The sequence below is a fragment of the Asterias rubens genome, chromosome 9 (assembly GCF_902459465.1).
Source record: "Asterias rubens chromosome 9, eAstRub1.3, whole genome shotgun sequence".
Classification (NCBI taxonomy): domain Eukaryota; kingdom Metazoa; phylum Echinodermata; class Asteroidea; order Forcipulatida; family Asteriidae; genus Asterias; species Asterias rubens.
This window is the reverse complement of record NC_047070.1, coordinates 366,593-391,807: the sequence shown is the minus strand read 5'-3', so window position 1 is coordinate 391,807 and position 25,215 is coordinate 366,593. Positions and strand designations below refer to the sequence as shown.

General features: G+C 38.3%; 2 protein-coding genes across 3 annotated transcripts; one reads left to right on the top strand and one right to left on the bottom strand.

The window, feature by feature from the left end:
* Nucleotides 1-5,612: 5,612 nt before the first annotated feature.
* Nucleotides 5,613-19,000, top strand: LOC117294646 (alpha-N-acetyl-neuraminyl-2,3-beta-galactosyl-1,3-N-acetyl-galactosaminide alpha-2,6-sialyltransferase-like). 2 transcript variants are annotated; one of them, XM_033777148.1, is made up of 6 exons: nucleotides 5,613-5,629; nucleotides 12,351-12,595; nucleotides 12,727-13,023; nucleotides 15,726-16,138; nucleotides 17,915-18,022; nucleotides 18,650-19,000. In XM_033777148.1, the coding sequence occupies exons 2-6, from the start codon at nucleotides 12,572-12,574 to the stop codon at nucleotides 18,987-18,989; spliced, it is 1,182 nt and encodes a 393-aa protein (XP_033633039.1). In that variant the 5' UTR covers nucleotides 5,613-5,629; nucleotides 12,351-12,571; the 3' UTR covers nucleotides 18,990-19,000. The 2 variants fall into 2 exon arrangements, with proteins under 2 accessions (XP_033633039.1, XP_033633040.1); XM_033777149.1 differs by lacking the exon at nucleotides 5,613-5,629 and adding an exon at nucleotides 11,041-11,062.
* Nucleotides 19,001-22,628: 3,628 nt separating this feature from the next.
* LOC117294644 (5-hydroxytryptamine receptor 2B-like) lies at nucleotides 22,629-24,317 on the bottom strand. Its single transcript, XM_033777147.1, has one exon. The coding sequence runs from the start codon at nucleotides 24,315-24,317 to the stop codon at nucleotides 22,629-22,631; it is 1,689 nt and encodes a 562-aa protein (XP_033633038.1).
* Between the last annotated feature and the right edge of the window lie 898 nt (nucleotides 24,318-25,215).

Genomic DNA, 25,215 nt, shown 5'->3' with positions numbered 1-25,215 from the left:
ATCTTTAAGTAAGAGTACACATGAACAAATAAATAGAGTACGGGGCCGTTGTGGTATTAAAGCATGAGCTTTTAAAAACAGCCAGACATACAAGAAAACTACAACCAGAGGGTGGATGTGGTTCAATTACAAATTGGGAGATAATGTCACGTCTAATAGGATATAAGTTTGGTTCACTCTAAAAATGGAATAGCAATACAAACCGTTGATTAGAAGAGCCTACAGCAGCGTTTGATAGTATAAAGCATTTTTAGAAACATTTCACTTTGAAGTAATGTGATTATGAAAAATGATAAGAGTATAAGTGTGCCCTAAAATTAGAATATTCCTTAAAAGGATTTCGTGCCACTCTTCTCTAATTCTTCCTGCGTCATGAACATTATTCAATCCAGATTTTCAGCAAAACCTCAAAAACAAGACCCCCTGAAAACTCATATGCCGAATTGAAATATAATTTACTGAACTGCCACTGGCAAGCTTAATTGTTTTATTTCCAAAGACATTGTATTGCTACATAAATCAATTGCAATACAGACTCACTGATTATATTATTACCCATTTTGTTGTATACTCGGCCCAAAGCACCTGAAGCTCCAATCAATTATAAACGAGACATTGGAACATCTTAATCGCCCGTATTTTGCCAAGATCAGCTACACACCTGCTAATGAATATCATAATCATCCTAAGATATGAAACAGTCGCCGGGGGCCTCAATCGATCATACTAAAGCATGAAGTATAGCATCATTAAGACCTGTTTCATGCCACTAATCTAATAACGATTTATCTTGTCTTGACATGAGATACAAACACCGACATTATGCCCTTTTCGAAACTGCAGAACCATTCAGCTGCCACGTAAAACACTTTAAACAACTAGATCGTATACGGACACCATTACTACATACGACGACTAACTCGAAGGCACAAGTTGTACGCAAGATAACATATGAGAAGTTGAAACTGTACGTATAAACAGGGCCCAATTTCATAGAGCTGCTTAACGGTAAGCAAATTTGTTCGCTTAACGTAGCAAAAATAATTGCTTCAAACCATTAGGAGACAAACGCCTTTTGGCGACAGTTATTTTTTTAACTTGTATGCTCTCCTGGGCACCCCCCCCCCTGTTGTTTTACTTTGTTTTCTTAGATATTTTTAATGTATGTACATGTGCTTGTAAGTGTGATTGCCCGAATAAATATTAATATTATTATTATCATTCGGATTCCATGCTAAACGTACACGAGCTTAAGCACGTAAACAATCTGCGCGTGGAGATTTTAGATCGTTTGCTTAAGCAAAACAGAAGAAGGCAGTGTATTTTGCACTGTGTTCATGGCCTAGGGCTGCTTAACGGTAAGCAAATATGTTGGCTTAACGTAGCAACAACAATTGCTTAAGCGTAAACCTATTTCACCGGCGGTTGCTAGCTTAAGCACGTAAACAAACTGCGCGCGCAACATTCTAGATCGTTTGCTTATAGCGACAAAATATATTACCTTCTGTGTCTGATATGTATTATTTGTAATGGTTCAAAGTGCCCCTCGAAAGGTTTACACACTAACTTGAAAGTAAACAAGAAGATAATACATTGTACAGCATGATTCTGAAGCATTTTAGACACTCGTTTATTCGCTACACCTACCATACAAACGCACGTACAATCACCGCGGTGCCGGCACAATAACATCGTTTGCAATGAGTGTTGCAATATGCGCTGTGTGAATAGGGTGCTTAAGCAAAATAGAGGCTTTAAGGACCCTTTTTGTTTGCTTGCCTAGCCGTTTTAAGCAAAAAACCTTGTTTAAGCAAGGCTATGAAATGAAAAACTTGATTGGTGCACCCGTAAGCAGCTCTATGAAATTGGGCCCAGGTGATAATAAGTGACACGCATGCCTGCGTAGCTGTACGTAGTACTTACGCGATAAGTTGCATGATATACAATGAAGACCCCCATTGTCGGATGCGTGCACGCAGTCGCAGCAGGTATGAATCACTCATACGCACGCGTTAAGTCGTACGTACGAGCTATTAGTCGCACGTCGAGTAATTATATAAGTTTTATTATGTACGTAAGACTATTTTCGAGGCATGGACCGTTTGCGTTGACACTACAACGCCGTCATTTTCAAAGTAAAACAATAGTGACACAATGGATAACGCATGGTGTCCCAGGGAAGTCTGTCTCCTTGGAGATTCTGTCCACCGTATTAGAAATAAACGTATGCTGAAGAAGGATGATTCGAAAGAGGGCGCTATCAGTAGCTTGTACACAGTTCGCCGTAAAGGGGGGGGGGGGGCAGCGGTGCGGTGCACAAGATGAGCCAACGAGCAACCTTATAGTTGAGGGCGCTCTTCTCAAATGTTGTCAAGTTTATAAGGTTTGCTATCTCGTGTGTCCGTGCGTGCGACTAAATAAATGTTTTCTTCTTTACAGCTCTAACGAAACACTGATATGTGTGAGAAAAGTTTCCCAGAATACTTATTTTTAGGTTTTCTAAATCACGTGTTGACCTTGTATCAACCATAATGTAATAACAACCATAAATGTAATAACAACCGTAAATGTTATAAAAATCAACCATAAATGTAATATCAACCATAAATGTAATAAAAATCAACCATAAATGTAATAACCCATCAACCATCAATGTAATAAAAATCAACCATAAATGTAATGACCCAACCAACCATAAATGTAATTAAAATCAACCATAAATGTAATAAAAGCCGTTACACACAAAAATCCTTGGATTAAAAAAAAAAAAAAACACGAAAGCATTAAAATGAAAAATAAACTGTTTGGAAAAGAAGAGTGAAATCATACATGTAGCCTGCAGGGAAAGAAAATTTTGTGAAGAGGGAAGAGAGTCACTAGCCACGAAGACAGTTCTGATTGATATTTTCCCAGGACATGGGTGCATCAAACAACTTTGTTAGTGTATGTAAAGGCCTTAAGACAAACAGAAAAAGTAAAACCAGTACATACTCACAGTATTTCAGATATCTGTAATAGTTAAGGCTCAATCATTGTAAAATGAAGAGCACTTTTATGGGACAGGCTATTTTGAAACCATTGGAGGCATGTGTGTATTAAACGAAAATTTGGACTGGAGAGAGGGAAGGGCGTTGGGTGAGTGGTAGGGGGTGGGGGATTCGAGGGGGGGGAGAACAGACAGAGTAAATGATTGCCAAGCCACAGGTTTGCTCAAACAGTCTCCGGCTTATAAAGCACCACACTGTATAAGGTTGTGTTCGAATAAGCGGCTACAGCTACGGCTACGGCTAGATTTCCGCGTCCTCGTGCGTTGAAGTATAGACAACCTTAGCAACATTCGTAGCCATAGCTGTAGCCGCAAGTTTAGAAAGGGCCTAACACACGGTGAAAATTTCTTCAATGGAGCAACAATAATTATTACTGTAATGATGACATCAGGGGTCGGGGGTCCATGCGAACCTTCACAAAAGTCTCTGGCGAAACTTATTTTAATTTGGTGATTCTCAAAAACAAAAGAGTCATAATTGTTTTGACAGATCTCAGCAAAACGTCCCGTTTTCAAAACCTGTTGTATCACTTATTGCGCCAAGCTCAAGGTAGGATTAAATCATTTTGACAAGTCTGATGTCGAGATGTAATTAATTTGCGTCAAAGGAGATTCGTGTTATAATGAAAATGGGTCTAGCAGATGGTGTTCTCACTAGTTCTTTGCCCTTGTTTTCGAGATAAAAAATTTATAAAAATATTATATTTTATTAGATACTAGAGAGACACAATAATGATCTGTTTTTTAAGGTTTCAAATAAAGGTTTGACATCTGCTCTTTGGTCGAGGAATCGTTGAATTTGTTAGCAATCTGTATTTTCAAGTTTCGTTTTATTTAGCAAAATATTTCTTCACAAAAGCTGAAAATCAGTGCGATGGTAACTTTACCAGGCGAAGCAGTTCATTTTGCAAGGGGAAATGGACGTTAACTGCTAGGCCTGAGCTTAACGTCGCACTCTTTCAATGTCGAATAATTATTAGAAAAAGATTCCACAAAAGAGAAATTGGCGCAAGCTTTTAATTTGAAGAAAAACATGCCTTTTTGTTTTCAGATATTATACAATGTAGTTGTATACAATAAAACAACCTGTGTTTTGTTTTTTTCAAATGGTGGTCACATTAATTTGAGATATGACCGAAACTCCGGAGCGAATGTTTCAACCATTTTCACTTTGTTTGTTTAGAAACACTGTGCATGCTGGGGCTGGAAACAAAATGCAATCATACCACCGCACCGGTCATTTGGGTTCTTAAAGCAGCCTGCCAAATCTTAAGTTTACACAAAATACTGAATTATACGTTTTAATTATGTGCATATTTTCTTGATGCTTATAGGGGTGAAGATGGATGTCAAGGAGTTTAACCATGAGTCGGAGATAGGCTTCACCACTCAACATTGGTAATAGAACAGCAAGAAAGTGTGACTCGTGTTTGAAGGTGTGTAACTAATGTTCACACTTGGAACATTGCTTATTTGCATTGTCCCATGTTAGATTGCAATGAAGGGACATTTAAAGTCACCTGGAAGTGGTATTTTTTCAAAATAAAGCTTTTGTCACTAATATATGAGTTTTGATGAGTGGAATGTGAATAAACAGTTAACTAAGGTTTTAAACAATCAGTTCTTATGTTATTTACAAATTTAAGAGTAGACCCCGACCCGAGAGGGCGCTGTTCGTGACGTCAATCGAGGCAGACTTTGCCTGTAATGCGTAGAGTAAACACAATTGCAAGTACATGTACGGACCAAGTCGTCTGTTTGTACGTTAAAAAAAAAAAAAAAAAAAAATGTTTTTTCCGGCAATGCCGACCAGGTGTATTGCTGCTGAATGCAGAAAAACACTTTTTGAAACGTACCAACTCACGACTTGGACGTACATGTACTTTGCACGTGTGTTTACTATACGCATTGCAGGCAAAGTCTGCCTCGATTGACGTCACAAAAGGGGTAGGCGGAGTCAGCCCCCAAAACAACTTTATATATTTTTTAAACATATAAATCGTGACAAACAATTACTAAAAAAATTGTTTTATTGTTCGTAAGCATTACTCTTATGTTTGAAAGGAAAAAAATTCTATTTCCAGGTGACTTTAAAGCCAAGTTCAATCTAGAATCATTCTGGGAGGGTTTAATCTGGTCATGCTTTAGCCATCGATTGTAATCATATTGTGATATCAATTTATTGGTTCTACCATGCACCGATGTGTGTTAGCACTGTATTCTTAATACTTCCCGAGTCTGAGGAAGAAACAAATATCACAGGCATGTTACTCGGATGGGATTCGAACTCATAACACTCGCAATTCTAGAGCAGTGTCTCACACATCGGTGTATGGGTAAACAATAATAAAAAATCCTTTTTTTGTACCCGATGCAAATTTAACATCAGTTACATAATGGTGATGTTTAACTTTATCAGTACTGAGTAACTTATCAAGTAATGCCGCCTTAAAGAGTTTTATACAATTTCCTTCTCACTTCCTTTCCTCCAATCAGCACTCACTGTCAATTTAACTAGTTGAATACAGATACTTGGTTGATGAGGCCCGAGACAGGGAGAGGATGCGATGAGACATGATTATGGTGAGTTCAATTTAAATTTTGTAACAGCTATCAATAATCGCAAGTTCAACCTCTCACAGGTCTTGAGAATGAACTATGGATAATTAGAAAATAACCAACCACACTTGAAAACACAACATGCTAAGTTTTGAGTCACTATATAGCCTCGGTATAGAAACACAGAGAGTTCTGAGATCATGTCAAACTTGCTTCTTATGTAGCCCTGCAGCTGCCCTGTGAAACTGCACTGAACTTGCTTCTTATGTAGCCCTGCAGCTGCCCTGTGAAACTGCACTGAACTTGCTTCTTATGTAGCCCTGCAGCTGCCCTGTGAAACTGGTAGTGGGAAGATTTGATGAATGGTGTGAGGATCCGAGATTTTATTGAAGGATTCTGGGATTTGATTGGAAGGGGGTCGGTTCGATTTGCAGTACGTAAATCGGAGAAAATAAATTAGCTCTTTACTTGTGAACGTAGAGAAACGTGACGTCAACAAACTTCCATAATGTCTATGAAGTGGTGTTAAGGGTCACGTGTCTGCAACGTCATGGATGCTACACCCGGGTCATCCGGGTCATTCTGCTCATAAAGATTGTAGTCTCGGTCGAAAATTGTAGGTATGGAAAAATAGTATTCAGTGTTTTTGATAAGAGTTTATCAACCCTTGTAACTTTTGCTAAAAGTGACATGAAGCATCAACAAGAATAAGCGAAGCTTTGCTAAAATGAAATGAAACTTTAGTAATGAACGACAGAGATTGTGTCTATATTGAGGGTTCACTGCGGCTCGGTCGCGGCAGGAGGTAGACTTGATTTAAGTCTTAGATTGCGGTTATTCTTCTGCATCTCAGCCAGGAAAACGCCCCCCACATTATTAATATTAGCTATCACGCGCCCCGTCCTAACTCGCAATCTAAGGCTAAATGACGAAGAAAGGTCACAAGAGGGCGCTGTTTGTAGCGGCTATCAGGCAGGACGACTAAAAAGCCACGATCGAAGACTTGGAACCAAATCTAGTAGGCACGAGGGGGAAGAGACACAACAACGCTGAAATCCGTAAAATACCGTATACGACCGGCCGGTCCTGGCGTACATCACAGGATTCGGTTCTAGGCGGCTGGCTTATTCGTGGCTAGAGCGACCAACACAAACAACAACCTTTAGAAAACGGTAAAATACCGTATACCCATGAATATGGACCATAATTGTGGCCAGGCAAGCCGAGTAGTGTATGCAGCTTGGCCGCGGCTGGAGCTATCTATATACAACGAGGGGAAAACGTGAACTTCACGTACCCTGAACCATAAAAATGGATCAGATTGTGGGTTTGGCCGCGACCGGAGCGACTAACGATGGAGCGTAGTGGTGAAAACTGGAAATTCCGTACCATGAACCATGAAAATGGACCATTATTGAGGCCACGCAAGCCTAGTAGTGTGTGTGTTGTTTGTTAGTTTAGCGTGCATAATTAGTAACAACAGGATTGGCTCCATATTGTGGGTTCCATGCGATTTGGCCGCGGCCGGAACGACCAACGATCGAGCGTAGTAGGGAGAACTGGAAATTCCGTACCATGAACCATGAAAATGGACCATTATTGAGGCCACGCAAGCCTAGTAGTGTGTGTGTTGTTTGTTAGTTTAGTGTGCATAATTAGTAACAACAGGATTGGCTCCATATTGTGGGTTCCATGCGATTTGGCCGCGGCCGGAACGACCAACGATCGAGCGTAGTAGGGAAAACGGGGAACTACCGTACCATGAACCATGAAAATAGACATTTTAATAAAAAGACTTCTAGCCGGAAGTATTTTATTAATAATAATAATGCAATTATATTGCGCCATCTATCTAGTGTACAAGACCCTATTCCGAGGCGCAGAACAAAAACAAGACATATACAACAAAAAAGAAATAATTATAGAATCCTAACAATAAAAAAGTGTACAATGAATAATCTACTGTCAAGACATGTAACGAGCTAAGTGTAAGAGGATTTAAATAAATGAGTTTTCAGCAAGTTTTTAAACAATGGAAGAGAACTACATCACCTGATGTTATTACTTAGGTAAAGCGTTCCAAAGTTTAGGAGCACAAGCGGAAAAGGCACGATCGCCATACGATGAGGAAGTTCTAGGAATAGTTAAAAGAGACTTAGCAAAAGAACGAAGAGTGCGAGAGGGAGTGTAAGGTACAAGAAGATTTGCAATGTAAGACGGAGTTAAGCCGAACTGAGATTTAAATGCATTAAGTAAAATTGAATTGAATTCGTTGTCGAATGGGAAGCCAGTGAAGTTCCTGCATGCATTATTAGGTGTAATATGATCATGTTTTTTTTTATTTTGTTCAAACACGAGCGGCAGCATTTTGTAAAAGTTGTAGTTTGTGGCGCTGGTGTTCAGTAACTCAGTATAATATGGAATTACCATTGTCAAGGCGAGAAGTGACCAAAGATCGGATGTAGTGCACACATTCGTCAACAAGAGTGTTTTTTTCTCTCATCATTTTCTCGCAACTTCGATGACCAATATTGAGCTCAAATTTTCACAGGTTTGTTATTTTAGGGGCGACTAACACAAACAAGAACAAAAAGGACGAACGGTAAATTACCGTACACACTGAACCATGAATATGGAGTATGGAGTTAGTGTATACTTTGCGACAGACTGGGTTTTCTCCATACATTAGATGTTGTTGTTGTTGTTGTCGATGTGTGTTTGTTACCGTAGGGAAAGTCTGAAATAATGCAGGTATTATGTTTTAATTTTTAGTGATGTTAAACAGACATAAAAAACTGATGTGCGACACCATAAATATATGGTCTAGAATACTTCATTATAAAATAACAGGGGTACATTGCTACTGAAATAAACCGCGAGAGGGCGATAGATGTTGACGGCACCACACCCAAGACCCGACTGCCCCGAATAATGGCACTAAATAAATAATTTACAGGGGTAAAGCAAATAATGGCAATAAATAAATAATTTACAGGGGTAAAGCGAACCCCATAACAAAACCAAATCATTTAATTGTATTGTCTTATTAGCCAGAGGCTATTTATAGTGGACAGATGTGGTGCAGATATTTTATTTATTTATTTATTTCCTCAAAACGTAATAAAATGGAGAAGATAAAAAGATTTATAAAAATTACATAAAAAAAAAAAAATTATACAGTATCAATCATGTATGCGTGCATGACATTTCGGTACATCATGTAAATCGTGCGTGTACATGACAATCGTACGCAAATGATTTATTTACTCTAAGGTTCTTTTGTTTGTGCATCGACAGTTATTGCGTACATACACGATTAGAGCTGAATTGTTTTTTATTGGCGCCAATACGTTTCCGTAAAAATATTAATATTGTCTGATTTATATGCAAACAAATTTAGGCCCAATGTTTCGACTCTAGAAAAAGTCTTAATCGAAGGAAGGCTAATGGCAATTCAACATACACCAACAGTTACTGGTAAAACAAAAGCAGTCAAGGGAAAATAAATGATAGAGATAAAAGTGCACAGTATGGGAAGCAGGGGTGGAGGTAACAAAAAGGGGTTGGGGTCGAGGTTGAGGTTACAGGGAACACAACAGACAGACAGACAGACAGACAGACAGGGAAGGGGAGATGGGGAGAAAACAGACAGACAGACAGACAGACAGGGAAGGGGAGATGGGGAGAAAACAGACAGACAGACAGACAGGGAAGGGGAGATGGGGAGAAAACAGACAGACAGACAGACAGACAGGGAAGGGGAGATGGGGAGAAGACAGACAGACAGACAGACAGGGAAGGGGAGATGGGGAGAAAAGTAAGACACACGGGAATACAACAATGAGGAGGCAACGACAATATCAAACGAACCAAAAAGCTACTTCAAACTGTGAGCGTATCTTTGAATTGTTATTATTTAACAGAAATACTTTTTAAAGAAGTTTTTCTGTATAGACGATTCTGTCCACGGCTTAGAATCCTGGGTGATGGTGAGGGGGGGGGGTTCACACCCAGGTGTGCATACTGACAGCAGCTGTTTGACAGGTCGAGCCAATTAATTGCAATTACATGTATTGATTAATACTTAGTAATTGCAATTAATTGATTAATACATGTAATTGCAATTAATTGGCTCGACCTGTCAAACAGCTGCTGTCAGTATGCACACCTGGGTGTGAACCCCCCCCCCCCCCTCACCATCACCCAGGATTCTAAGCCGTGGACAGAATCGTCTATACAGAAAAACTTCTTTAAAAAGTATTTCTGTTAAATAATAACAATTCAAAGATACGCTTTCTAACAATGTTTTAAGAATATCAACCAGTACTCTTTACCAAATAGGCCTAAGTTTTTAGGTCCTATGGTCATTATTTTACTGAGTAATTACAAAAAGTAAATCAGGCCTTCAACTCATGCTACTCTATAATGGTACACGAAGGCCTAAACCAAACTGTATGTTTACTTTATTATTCCCTTAGCTTTCAATATTTTTTAAACTATACAAATCTTATAGAACGCACTTCTATGTTTCTTACTATTACTTGATGATGATACATATTTAGCTAAGTTTTGATAAATACAGTTTCCTTTTTGTTTACTAATTGGTATGAGCTAAATTATTTCATCGTCATTAGCTTCGATGAACAAAAAGTAAACAAAAAGGAAACTGTGTTTATTCATCATTAATATTGATATTGTCGAAAACTAACGCCTTCGCATTTAATTAGTATGAGCATTGAGCCAGATAAAAGCCTTGAAAAGCTATTGTGTCCATTTTATCCTTACAAAAAAATATTCGAGAGCCGATTATTGTTCCCAATGGGAGCTTGTACTTTTATACAATCATTACCAAAAGGGTAAAAAAATGTGCATAAATATTTTAAAAATCGAACTACGATTCCAGTTGTTTACTGCAAGAATCTTGAAAAATTGGTTTTCAGAAACTCGGGCGGTGCAGTGACTAGAGGGTTAAAGGAAAGGGGTGACGTCATTCGTTGTTACACATTATACCAGAGTGACATTTTTAATATTCCTTTAGAAATAGAGTAACATGAAATGCGCATGAACTGTTCCTTTAAAGCCGAACCCGCAATATGAATGTTATTTGAAACAATGTGCATTTTGACTTTTAGGTCGCACTAACTGTCAGCCCTGCTCGCCATTGTGCGATGGATGGATCGGTCAAATTGGCTCAGTATTTGGATCCCAATTGATTGGATTCGGATAACAATAGGCGTGTTCATATACAATATAACACCATCATTGTCATCATTCATCAGTTAATTCGTTTCATTCACAAGTTGGAGTAGACCCTAGCTTATGAAAAGACCAAATGAGATGATCGGAGATGACTACCGTATGTAAAGAAAAGTCATTATATTATCTTCAATTCAGCTGTCGCCATCAATTACAGCAATGTAGATTGCACTGTTTCTGGAGTTAACGCCCACTGTGTATGTAAGTATAATGTGCCTTTTATTATAGACAATGTGGCGCCACACTGGCATAATTATAATAATTTTAAAACTTGCAAATTTACTCGTAAAATGACGAGGTAAGCCTCCTGGATGTACGCTGTATTTTGTACAATGGAGTTAACACGCTCCAACAGTGTTGAAGCGATTCGGTTTAACCACAATCCCTTATAATAGCATTTCTGAGAAATTGGTGGAAATATCGGTTTGCATTTTGTGGTTTGGGCAGACAGGTTTACCCAAACCCAAGAGTGTGCTAGTATTGTGTCTACCATATCTAAAAATGGCTAATTAAACTGAGACTCACTTGAAATCAGATGCTGGGATTAATTAGATTAAAGTGGGTTGTTCATTGCAAGAGGGCTTATCACTATGTCAACTGGTGTATTTCTCATTCTCATTCACGTATTGGACACGCTTGGTGTTTGTTGTGTTACGGACATGTCCGTTCAGATTAACGGTATGTTCTCTTCTTTATCCGTTCGGTGTTTAGAAAGGGTTCAACAAACCTCACTATGGTTCGTCTTAGATATTTTATTTTATTAGTTGTCATAACAAAAATACAATACCTATAAGATGTACGAACAATAGAAGTGTACAAGTTTACCTTGCACACCAAACGGGTATAACTCAATTGAATTTAAGTAAAAATGGTTTATTGGTAAAAAACGTCATAACAGCCAGAGGCCGAATTAAGGAAAAAATACATAAAAATATTGACAAATGTATATTTACAATAATAATAATAATAATAATATAAAAAAATATTTAAAAAATTAAAAGTAGGCCTGCATGACGTCATTAGAAGTAGAGATAAGCAATAATTGGACACACCCAGATATTCTATATATTTTAATATTGAAATGATTGTTGAACCGATATTTTATCAATATTAGTGTTTGCATAGTGATGCTTCCAAAAGGAAATCCGTGTCAAAGAACGTTTTGCATAGTGATGCTTCCAAAAGGAAATCCGTGTCAAAGAACGTTGGACTTCGACCTGCTTTATAATATAATACTTCTTATAACAATTCTCTATTGGTAGTGCCAATGCTGATTGCCACGTTCAAACGTGTGTTTTACTATTACACGGACAGTACTGACAGATCATTATTCCATAAGGTTTTGTTCTTTCTTTTTGATTTTGAGTCTTTTATTGAAAGAAATATCTTGTGTTTAAATCTGATTTTGAGTTTAGAGTCAGGGATGAATGTTGGAGAGCTATACACATCCGTGATGGTGAGGTAATATTATGTTATAATGTCGTTACAGTGTCACTACAGCGTGTATAACCAAATCGGTCAGAGACAGTCGCTACAGCGTGTATAACCAACTCGACACTGTCACTATAGCGTGTATAACCAACTCGACACTGTCAATACAGCGTTTATAACCAACTCGGCCAGAGACTGTCCTTAAATTCGGCTCGGTGTATAACTAGGCGAGAGAGTGTCGTTACAGAGTGTAGAACCAACTCAATTAGAGCATTCACTATGGCAAGCTCAACCAAACATGCAGTGAGTATTATGTTGCACTTCATTGTTGTACATTACCCTTTAAATTATCAAGCATTGAACGACATGGGGTCGGCAGTACAAATACTTTTGTATAATAACTTTCTTTTCTTTTCCAACATATTAATTCACAGAAAATGAAAGCATTCGTTGCAATTGTCGGCTTGTACGTTGTACTAAGTGTAGTTGCCATGCTATGTTTCGACGAACTATCCAGTCGGATGTCAGTTGTTATTTCAGTTCGTAATCATTGCGATTCGGATGACATCAGATGCAAGCCTTCCAGTAACAATCAAGACTTAGTCATAAACTTAACAACTCCATCCGTAGGGGGAGACTCTACAACTTTAAGACCAGTTGAATCAAGACGAAAAGCAAGATTAGCAGAATGGATTGGACCCCAGGGTTACAAGACGTACAAATCAAACAAGGTAAGACTTCATTGTTCATTGAACAATTGCAAAGATCTCATGCAAGATATAATAACTCGGAATAACGGATTTGACAAATTATCACATATCGGAAACTCGGATTTCAAAGATACTCTACCTCAAAAATAGGGAATGCAAACAATTAATATAACAACTTGGAAATAAAGAATTCAAAGGTTTGACACGGGATTCCGTGTTATTACATCTCGGAAACTCGTTTATCAAAAAAAGATACTCTATAACGAAAACACGGTATGCAAAGATAGCCAGCTCGGAACTACAGAATTCAAAGGTGTGACATCTCTGAAAGACGAGATTCCGAGTTATCACAAGTCCCCTGTCTTGAGAAAAGTGCGCTCAAAGTTGTGAGATACCAATTTAAGACTGCTAATAATTTAATCTGTGAAGTTATACATGTCAGGGAAGTAGAGGTTTAACTCATACATCGGGACAAATTGTGTTCAATTAACGAGTAATTAATATTGTTTAAAGTGTTATCCGATTGTATAAATAAATACAGGTATCATCTTAATTTTTGTTTTCTGTAGCAAGCAAACCTTTTAAACTACTGATTTTATTTCAAAAGGTAATATAAATGGCTGTTAGCAAACTGCTTCCAACTAAAACTACATGGTGTACGTGCAGAAAAATTGTTACTGACCTCACGTTTTGAACTCACTAGCTACGTGAGAAGAACTGAGATAATAATTCGTGCATTCAACTCAAAGGGACAAACGTTTGCTGTTGCCAAAATATTATTCGCTGAACCATAAAATCTATGCACAAACAAAATAATCACGAGAAAATATAAGTATGAAAGGTAACACACAGAACACAGTGAAACCGAGTTTTAGTGAGAATAATGTCAATCTGTGAACATTGTGTTTTGTGTTACAAAAAGGACCCAAACTAGAGGACGCGGTCATGGGAGAGCAAGGATTTGCTTTATTGTAGGCAAGGGTCGGATGTGGTGTTTGAAGTTGTAGAATGAAGAGGGGTATGATGGGGCTAATTTTTTAAAGAACAACACATGGGAGGGGTGGGCATGGGCAAACAATGTTTGAACTGTAAATCCACATAAAGGGTCAAAAACCTTCTCTCTTTTTTAAAGAACCTTACAGAATTGGTTTTTACTCACAAACATTAGCTGTCAGTGTAAGCACTTCCTGTAATTCACCATTTAAAGGCAGTGGACACATTGGTATGTACTAAAAAATTATAGTATAAAATATTGTGAGAAACGGCTCCCTCTGAAGTGAAGTAGAAAGTTTTCGAGAAAGAAGTAATTTTCCACGAATTTGACTTCGAGACCTCAGACTTAGAATTAATTGAGGTCTCGAAATCAAGCATCTAAAAGCACACAACTTCGTTTGGCAAGGGTGTTCTTTGGGGTGTGAACTTTTCACAGGTTGATTATTTTATGGATATATGTTGAGATACACCAAGTGAGAAGACTGGTCTTTGACAATTACCAATAGTGTCTAGTGTCGTTAAACACAAACTGAAAACAAAATCAGTTAGGGGGCCTACATAAAATGCTTACACCGTAAAATCCAATTCTGTAGTGACGTTTTCATTTTTGTGACTTGCCCTTAAACAAAGACGCCGTTATAAAAAACGGCATGACGTCAATTATTTGAGTCCGTTGTCATGGGGAAATTTTCCCATGGAGAATCTACATGGGCTGAAGGAGGATGATTCAACAGAGGGCGCTATCAGAAGAAGTCTGTACACAGTTCGCCACTATGTGACCGTTGTTGGGGGGGGGGGATGTCAAGCACTCTTCGTGCAGTCACAAGGTCGACTCAACAATTTTTTTTTAGTTGTTTAAAGAAATTATTTTTCCGTGAAAATCTTTTATTTAACGAGGTTTAAAGGCACTGGACGGATACCACTCAAAATAGTTGTAGCATAAAAACTTACTTGGTAACGAGTAATGGAGAGCTGTTGATAGTATAACACATTGTGACAAAACCGCTCCCTCTGAAGTATCGTAGTTTTTGAGAAAGAGGTAATGTCTTTCACTGGCCATTCTTTGATATGTAACGTTTACTCTTTGAACCTTCATCTTGGAAATACATGTATTGTTTTTGTGATGTATTTTGTAAGTTTAAGTTTTTTGTTTTAATGAATCCAACCATAATGTGGTTGCAAATAAATGAACCTTACCTTACCTTACCTTACCTTAAAAATATTTGAATATGATTTCGAGACATCAGAATTTGAATTTGAGGTCCCGAAATCAAGCATCCCGAAATCAAGCGCACAACTTCGTGTGACAAGTTCTTCAAATATTCTCTTGCAACTTCAACGACCAATTGAGCTCAATTTTTTACAGGTCGGTTATTTTTTGCATGTGAAGATACACCAAATGAGGGTATTTGACAATTTACCAATAGTTTCTGGTGTCTTTGATCCAGAAAGTTGTATTCTTTCTTCATGTGATATTATTGTGCAATAATGCACTTTGAATTCAAGAGGAGTTTTATATCAAAATATAAAGTCACCATTCGGTTATTAAAGCCATTTTGAACTGATTGATTATTGTTGACATTATCCCACTTCCACCAAATGACAGTTTGTTTTTGATCTCACTAAAGGCAGCTCCTTATATCGACCTTTTGTTGATGGATGCGGAAAACACCCAATCTCAATCCATGCTGGATATTGTGTATTAATTGATCTTTGTGTTTATCCAACAGACACCTCGCCAGTGTAACTCCTGTTCAATAGTTAACAGCGCTGGTCGACTACTAGGGTCACAGGTCGGAGACGTCATAGACAAAGCAGATTGCGTCATTCGCATGAATACCGCCCCAACCCACAAGTACGAGGCCGATGTTGGCTCTAGGACTACATTTCGGGTCATAGGTCATAGAAACTTACCAAGCATGCTGAAAAAAGTCAAAGAAAGAAGTAAATATCTTGATGACGTAGCGACCAGATCTGACCTAGTAATCGTGTGGCATTATGGGTGGAACATCACCAAGAAGGAATTGAATAAGTTTTGCATGAAAAACTGTTTAACACGTCCTCACGCTGCGGTGTACCTATCTGGGGAGGAGGTGATGAAAAGGAACGAGGTTATGTTCTACAAGGAACTGAATATTACAAAGTAAGTTGATCAGATAGTCACTAGATCAAATAACTTTCATTAATCCAAATAACATTTCACATTGCATCTCATCCCCGTGGAATTCAGCCCTGGGGAGGCCCAAGACTTGTTTCACCCCACGGCTATCCCCGGGGCGCGTTCACATTGTGTTTCTATTACATGGGATATCGGTTGCACGTTTCAAGAAGAATACCCGGTAGTTTTGCCGCTTACCCTATAGAGCGGGCTGGCTATTCCCATTTGCCGGGGCAGACGGGGTCGATTTCACAAAGAGTTAGGACTAGTCCTAGGAGATATACAAATTGCATAGATAGTCCTAAGTGAAGACGAGTAACTGGTCCTAACTCGAGATAAGACTAGTCCTAACTCTTTGTGAAATCCACCCCAGGGCAGACCGGTGGTAAAGCGAACTTAAGTGAACAGGTTGGCCGTTATAGAGTCGTTGCAATTGTTAGCAGAAACATTATTCAGTTTTTAATCCATCTGTTTCTTATCTGCATGATCCATGGTTATACGGCTTATGACGTTATTTAATTCACGGCAGCTATTAATAATAACGATACAATTTCCATTAACTAATCTCATAATTCAAACATTACGTGAACATCTCTCTAGATTGCAATTGCAGTGTATGAATACAGGGAGTAGATATTATTATCACGGACATCATCATAACAACTGATAATATACTGAGATTAATAAATTATCGGTACTATGAAGCTATTGTTTGTTGTAGAACCATATATGCTGCTAGACTTGTTGACAAGTCGTTAATTGTCTGTCGCCCTGATAGCGTTCCGACTCTCTCGCTCTCAATCACCGAGCGATTCCGAGTCTCCCCGCAGACTGCCGGCCCCACGAGACTACTGCTGTCACGACTATGATCCCATTTTAATGGCGAGTAGAAGTCGGGTGCAGCATTCGATCGCGGAAACCTGAATTATTACATCACCACCACTACTCGACTATCTCACCGCTGCAGACTATTAACGACTTGTCAACAGGTCTACTATACTAATTGGGTAATAATTCAGACGAGGTCGTTCAGACCATGGAGGTTTCTACCTCCATGTTCAGACCAACCACGGAGGCAGGAACCAGCGCGTTCAAAGTTGGTATGAGTTGGCAAGACACTAGCTGCTCTAGAATTGCAAGGTTCGGTGGTTCGAATCCCACAAGAGTTAATAGTTATGCTTGAGTATACTGAGTATACAGTGCTAACACACATCGGTTTATGTGAAGAAAAAGATGCTTCTATTCCCCGATGCAAACTTAACATCTATTATATTGCAGGACGTTGTTTCCCTACATCCAGTTAGATTGCATGAACATTTTAATTGTACATTTTGACATGTACTTTGACCTGTCATATGTTGACGAAAGAATCACCTTGTCTGGAGTTTATGCAGCTACGATCCGTACACAGCTCAAAGGAAGAACACAAAATAGTAATTTGTGTGAAGATTAAACTTCTACCTTTTTTATCAACTTTTGATATGAAGAAAGGTGCAAATCTCGAAGCTTATTCTCTGCGAAACATTGAATGTTAACAGAATGTAAAAAATATTATACGATTAGTGCAATACCTTGCCTGCCAAGAAATTACATTGAATTTAAAAGGTGTTTTTAAACATCAGGTCACTCCCACACAAGGAATGGGGTGGGGTGGGGAAGGGGTGGGGTTTGGTTATCAAACATGATGGTACTCGGCATTTTCATCAGAATGATCAGATAATTATAAATCCAAGTTTTTATGTTCTGATGATTTTTCTGCAGATCGTCGGGATCGTTTTGGATGTCAACAGGTTGGGGAACTATGCTGTTTGCTCTGGACATGTGTCAGTCTATCCAAGTTTATGGCATGATACACGAAAACTTTTGCAGGTAACCGACTATACGCTTACTTTATCAACACTAATGTACTAGACTTAATTGCTTCTTTGCTCTTGATGTCGCTGTGGTCGTCGTCGTTGTTGCTGTTGTTGCTGTTGCTGTTGCTGTTGCTGTTGCTGTTGCTGTTGCCGTTGCTGTTGCTGTTGCTGTTGCTGTTGCTGTTGCTGTTGTTGTTGTTGTTGCTGTTGCTGTTGCTGTTGTTGGTGTTGTTGTTGTTGTTGTTGTTGTTGTTGTTGTTGTTGTTGTTGTTGTTGTTGTTGTTGTTGTTGTTGTTGTTGTTGTTGTTGTTGTTGATTTATTGTTTTGTTGTTCTGCTGTTTTGTTGTTTTATTTTATTGTTTGTTTTGGGGTTTTTCTTTTTCTGTTTTGTTGTTGTTGTTGTTGTTGTTGTTGTTGTTGTTGTTGGTGGTGGTGGTGTTGTTGTGGTTGGTGTTGTTGTTCTGAGTGCACAAACGAGCTCTTCATATGAATCGCTAGAAAGAGACAACAAAAAACAACTTTAATGTGTTACTGATCAGAAGATCATTTGGGGGAAAACATCTCAACTCATTTAAATTATCGTTGAAATATTGAAATGAAATAATATCATTATTTCCATTCTTGTTTCCCCATTTTCAGTGAGAATTTAAATGACACTCAACCCTACCACTATTACGACAAGGTTAAGCGTGAATGCGCGTACTACTCCAGGAGCGAGGCTGATTTAAGACATGGACATAAATACTTTACAGAGAAGGCTGTATTTGCCAAATGGGCCAATATGTATGACATTACATTCCATGAACCATCGTGGACTGGACATCTTGAAGGTTATAGTAAAGACACCGTTATAGACTCACTCTTCCATCGGACATTCAGGGAAAACGAACTTAGGAAGAAGATGTTGGAAAGCAAGACGTCTAGTAACCAGACGGAGGATACAAGTTCTGGAACAAGTGCTACAAAGACACAGTCTTAGATTTGGGCATCAGAGGGAATGCCCAGTAACCGGACGCAATGCAACCACATAGAAAACGTGAATGATTAACTTGCGGTGTTATTCACAGAATAGTCCAAAGTGCCATCATTGGTATAATCAAGTGATACTAGGTAACTCTCTTTTGTGGAAGAGCTTTGTACACTTGACAGGCAATGAGTTGTTACCGCCTGGTACCAGATCCAATCCCTAAATAAAATAATCTCTTATTGGTTCACATTTTATTTTTGTCAATTTATGATTTATTTTCCAATTACACCCGTCTGTGATATTTGGTATTCTTGGTCAGGCTTTGTTTTTGTTGTCATTAGTGCTTCCATGTGTCAAACAAAACGCACGTTTAATCCCCTATCTGAAGTACATTGAAACAAAATCATTGACCACTTCAAGTTTGTGTTCTTTATGTCAGATGTTTTGCAATGATTTTGTCGAGAACTTTGAAAACAAAACACCAAAGTCTCAGTTTAAAATGTTGCGCTTGTTACGTTGATTGATCTAAGGGCCAGAATCATAACTTGGTATGGATTATTCTGAAAACGTTATGTCTGATCACTAACTGGTTCAAACCCAGGTGAATTAATTAACTGACGACCATAAACAACATAGGTAAGAAAAATATAACTACAGGACTGAATTATCCCAAATTCAACCAAATTAGACATTATGTAAATGACAGTTTTCTGAGACGACAACCTGTAGAGAGAAGGCCGCACATGCTGTGTGATCGATAACCAGACGTGAAAACAAGGCAATTCGGTCTTTGGTTGTCATGGAAACGCAACAATGAAGCTCTACTGACTCTGTCATGCATGATGAAATATGTAATTAGCTCAAAGAGGAAATCATATTCGGTTGCCAAGGGTCGTTGCCATAGCGTTTCAAAAGTAGTATGATCGACTATGTGTAATAATGATGTGTATACATAACCAGTTTGGAACAAGGGTAACAAATAATAATAACTGCCTTCAGATTAATTTCTTTTAAAAAACTGTACAGGATTTGGCATTCAGACTTTAAAAAAAAATAACACGCTGGTGTTGGGGCTATACATGTATTTGTAATATTTTAAAGCGCCTGGTGGAAATGTAATTCTGAATTTGACAATTTATTATTTATTTTTTGACAGTATTTAACTGCCACAAGCAATTAAGTGTCGAACTGGTGGGTCAAATGGTGATATGCTGCGTGCAATACAGTATGGTATTGATTCAAACGGATTATTCGTGTAAAAACAATATAAATAATAAAATAAAATAGTAATAATATTCTTTATCCCCGATGCAAAAAGCTGAAAAAGCCATTTGCAAGTCAGATTTGAATATGAATGACTTGCTTAGTCACAATAAATCTCGTACATTTGAATTCCTCAGACTATAGAGACAGTTGATATGTAAAAATGGTTCTGGGCAAGCTTTTGTATAGCAACCTCCAGATGAGCAAACCCAGGTCATTGTACCATACACATCTATTCAGAATTGTGTATGGGTGTTCACCGTCTCGACGCTACTAAGAAAAAGCTTGCCCCTATTCATTTGACGTAGCACTGTCTCTAGTCTGAGGAATTCGAATTTAAGTGATGATCGAGCACGTCATTGTACCAGACTAAGGCTAAAACGCAAATGGCTTATTCCCACTCGAGTAAAATTGGGTTTGTTCAACCCCAAATCCTTTACCAAATCATTCCTTTGTACTCTTTACTTGGAATTTTTGAATGTTGGCAATTCGGGCAATTTGTACTTACTTTACATGCACCCTTTTCAAATATGACGGAAGGTAAAACATCACTTCAAATATTTTGCCTGTTGCAATTTCAAAGAGTGCGTATTAAACAAAATAATAACCAATCAAAAAAGACGATAATAATGATGGTAGCCGATAACTTGAGCATGTTTGTGCTTTTATATACAAGCTTTCAGAAACAAAATTAATTTCCCCATCTTGCGTGACAACAATAGTGCCCCTCCAAAAACATGGTATACAACGATACTAATTTGCACCTTTCGACACATCGATGAGAAAAACAATGATTTGATTTTTCAAAATATCAAATTGGTTCCTTGCTTGATGGCAGGTGTTAATAAAACAATTAATTAATTATAAATAATAGCGGTCGTTGCAGATTTTACAGAACAACCAATTTATCGCTTTAATATTAAACAAACGATTGAAATTACCCCATATTGACCAACCAAATACTTACTCTCATGCTAAGGTGGTAGACACGCCCTTCCCAAGTTGTGCATACCTTAATTGTTCCACCATTCTTAAACAATTAATTGTAGTTATGCACATTGACAATACTGAAATTATATAAATACATGCAACACTTAAATAAAATTAGAAGGGTAGATGGCCTTAGCTTTTCATCCGAACCGGGCCTTCGGCAGAGGCAAATACAAGTCACAACAATATGATATAATAAACTGAGTTATGAATAATAACGAATATACTAACTGGCACCGACGTTAATATTTACTTTTGGTCACGAAAAAGCCACAGGAAAACACAGTGAGAAAACGTTGTTTTTTTTTTTACAAAATGAAGCAAACGATAACGTCGGAAAAAAAAAATGTTAGCAAAAGTAGTTAAATCAATAAATTCACGGCAGCGCGGTGAGAGTAATTAATGATGCCTTCCTGATTTTCTCTTATTCAAAATGAAGTTCGTCTTAAAGAATGTTTTTCGTCTTTTAAAACAAACCTTGATGATTTTAGAGCGATGTTAGTGTTTTCAGGTCATTTAGCAGTCAGTCAAAACCAAACTAAACTTACGAAGTGCCACGCAAATTCTGAACATTATTTTTCGTAATAGGTAACTACGAAGACAAACTAATAAGGGCTATTTATCAAAGAAGAACAGTAATTGTTATGCTTCATGGTGTTTTGAATATGAGCTCTTGTTTCCTTGATGTGGTTTTTCACACAAACTAGGAAATAAACCTCAGCATGTGAGTTGAGGTACACTGCACACGGCGATGGGCTGAACCTCGTTAAAAACTCGGCACCAAAAAGAGTCCCCGATAGATATATTATCATAACTAAATTTGTCCACGTGTAACAATAGAAACAGTTATCGTTAATTATTTAAAAGCGCGACCTATTATTACTCCGGTCATGCATCAACGTTCACGCCCTTAATTAAACCATTTCACTCACTTGTTTGTCTACTTTCCGCAACATTCTCGGGTCACATCCCCGCTGTGTTTCGATGTTTCTGACTTGTTGGAAACAATCTTCATAAACCACCTTGATATTTATTGTCATTGTATTTAAATATTTGTTGTATTTTTATGTATGCTGTTGCTCGGTTCTTGACGTAAGGGCCAGGTGCTGGTAACCTGCCATCCTCTAGTATTCTTTAAACATGGTTTTCTCCTGGTGGTTTTGTTTAGATTAAATTTGTTACCCTCTTGTGGTTTTTAAACTGCCTTTTCTATATTTAGAGCTGTTTTTAAAAATATTGTATATTTCAGTGGTAAGCGCCATAAGGCCTGGCATAAGGCGCTATATAAATAATATTTTATTATTATTTTGTTATTATACAAAGATAAGACAGATGTTTAAAAAAGTGTCAACGTAATAAGCACTTTCTTTAATAAATAAAATCTAACTTTGTGACATATTACTCCTTTTGTTCAGTTTTTGTTTTCTGAGAGCACAACTTGCATTTGCGAAATGATTTTGAGCATTCGTCCCGAAAACGGTCGTTCATGAGACTGTAAACAATTGGATTAGTCACAAAATTAAATAAAAATAACCACCCCATGAAACAAATCATAATTTTTGCAAACTCCGGCTGAGTAATAATCATTTGATGCACGTTGGGCATCGCTGTTTCAATAATTACAGTAGGGAGCCATGTAATCACTGCAGTCAGTGCAGCAACAAGAAGCATGTTCGTTGTCTTCTTTTGAATCTTAAGATTCATGGCGGTAGCTGCACCTGTTCTCTTCTGTAAAGCCTTTGCAAGAGGTCCAAGAATAGTTCGTTGCTGACTGACATCTACACTATCAGCACCACGTTGGTCATGTTCTTGTGTACTTCCATCTTGAGCTAGTATTCGTCCTGAAGATGTCTCGCCTTGAACAACAGCAGCTACAACTGGCTTCTTGTTTATTAGAGAAATCTTATTCCATGCCGTTGATTTTCGACTACTTGGTAGTAAGTTGGGCGCGGTAGGCATGGACGTTTTTTCACTTGGACTCGTTTGGTTTATCCCATTGAAACCTTCGGTAACTTGGCCGATGGGCGTAGTAGGCACAGAAGTATTTCCAGTTGGACTTGAATGGTTTACGCCATTTAATTCTTCATTAGCTTGACCAATGGACGGGAGCACTGGACGATGCAAACCCCCAGCCATTAAGAATGCCCGTGCGACGGCATTGTCACTTTTGCCGGTGGGTGTTTTTGTCTTCTCGCTTTGCAGCCAGTGTGATTTGGCCGTCTCTGAGAGGGTTTTCCCGGCAGCATGTGACGAGGAATCGTCCGTTGAATGAGTATCTTGTTCCCTGGATCCGTGATTTGATCCTCTATCTTGAGATTGCTCCTCTTGGTTCTGGTTGGCGCTCCCCGTCCTGTTGGTGACCACTGTAAGGTGTGATATGAACCGGATTGCTGGTCGAACTACTCTCATTCTAGATGGATCACCATCAGATACTGGTCCAGCAGTTACCCGTTTCCGAATCGTCAAATAAATCTTAATGTATGCTACCAATAACACCAAGAACAACATACCAAACCATACTGTATGGATGATAAATACAGCTTGGTTAAATCCGCTAGTTGTGTCTCTGTCACAAAGTGATATCGTGACTGTTTCATTCACATTGTTTGATTCGTAGTACACTGAAGCCGCCTCATAGTTTAGTTCAGTTGTATTGTATGAGAAAATGGCGGCAAAACTTGTTACTGAACTCAGCATGAAACACGTGGTGAGAATGATTTGAATTCTTCTAGTTGTCATCTTCCATTGATGTGGACGGCAAACTGCATAATATCTGTCTATTGCAATAGCTACAGTGATTAGCACCGAACACTGTGCAAAGTAATGATAGAAGAAACTCAACACTCTACAGAAAGGTTGACTGGTAATGTCATACTCTTTCGTCCAGGCGACTATTTCAAGCGGGAAAGTCACAAACAGTGACAAAAGATCACTTAAAGCGAGTCCCATGATCAAGATATGAGTGCTGGTCTTACGAGGTTTACTAAAATACACACGAAGTACTAAAACGTTACCAGGAGCACCAAGAACTAAGGCGATTAAGTTGATTGCGATCATCACCGCTTGGTGTGGCGCCAAATAAAACATGGTTGGATTCAGGCTTTATGCAGTCGACGAATCTATAAAAGAAAAAGAGTAATTTAGAAACAAAATATAATATTGCAGCGGCAATAGGTTTACTCAAGGGTATCGTATATTAATGGCTCCAAAAACTTCTTTGGTCGCCAGCGTTGGATATGAGATACAAGTACTGCGGTTATGGAAAAAGATATCACTTGTTATCCCCCCCCCCCAAGCGGTAACGCTTCTCATATAGGGAATTGCAATTGCATTATTCTCCTTGCGTCACAAAACACTTGCAGGTTTTCGGCAATATCTCAAAAACGCTACCCCTTTTGAAATGAAATGTTCACATGTTAGTTTATGGTATTTATTTATTACTATAAAGGATTAGACAACAAGCAGGGATTCCAAACGTAAAAACATCAAAGTGCCTTTTGATGCAAAAAACACAACTCAGAAACAGAAGCGATCACACATTATAGCAACTTGTTTGTTTACCAGCTCTTCCATGTCAGTCGCATGCATGTATGAATTATGTTTATACAGAAATGAATGATGACTTCATTACCATCCTCGTAACCAGGCCAGCTTACCGCCGAATACCACCATTCTCCGCTTACTGTGTAAGCGCCGACTTTCTGGGCAAGGTGTACACGATGTGCGCAAGTGCAAAATCAACATTCCCTTATGCGAACCGGTAAATCATTAGTGCGGTATTTCCTGCTTTCGTAAGCGCAGATTCTATGCTTACGGTTAACTGAGCCATGAAGTTGGGCCTAGGTAATTTTTTTATATTATTATTTTGTTTTCGCATACCAATTTTAAAACTAATTGTGAGTTGATTTTTTTCTTCTTAAAAAAAAATTCTTGCTCCCGAGTTACTGACTATTGTTAACACCATTAGTTCTCTTTTCGGCAGGTT

Excerpts from the sequence above, each read along its gene's own strand:
- LOC117294644 (XM_033777147.1), bottom strand. The coding sequence starts at position 24,317 with ATGTTTTATTTGGCGCCACACCAAGCGGTGATGATCGCAATCAACTTA.
- LOC117294646 (XM_033777148.1), top strand. The coding sequence starts at position 12,572 with ATGGCAAGCTCAACCAAACATGCA. Across the intron at positions 12,596-12,726 it reads CAAGCTCAACCAAACATGCA|AAAATGAAAGCATTCGTTGC; the intron begins GTGAGTATTATG and ends ATTAATTCACAG. Across the intron at positions 16,139-17,914 it reads AAGGAACTGAATATTACAAA|ATCGTCGGGATCGTTTTGGA; the intron begins GTAAGTTGATCA and ends ATTTTTCTGCAG.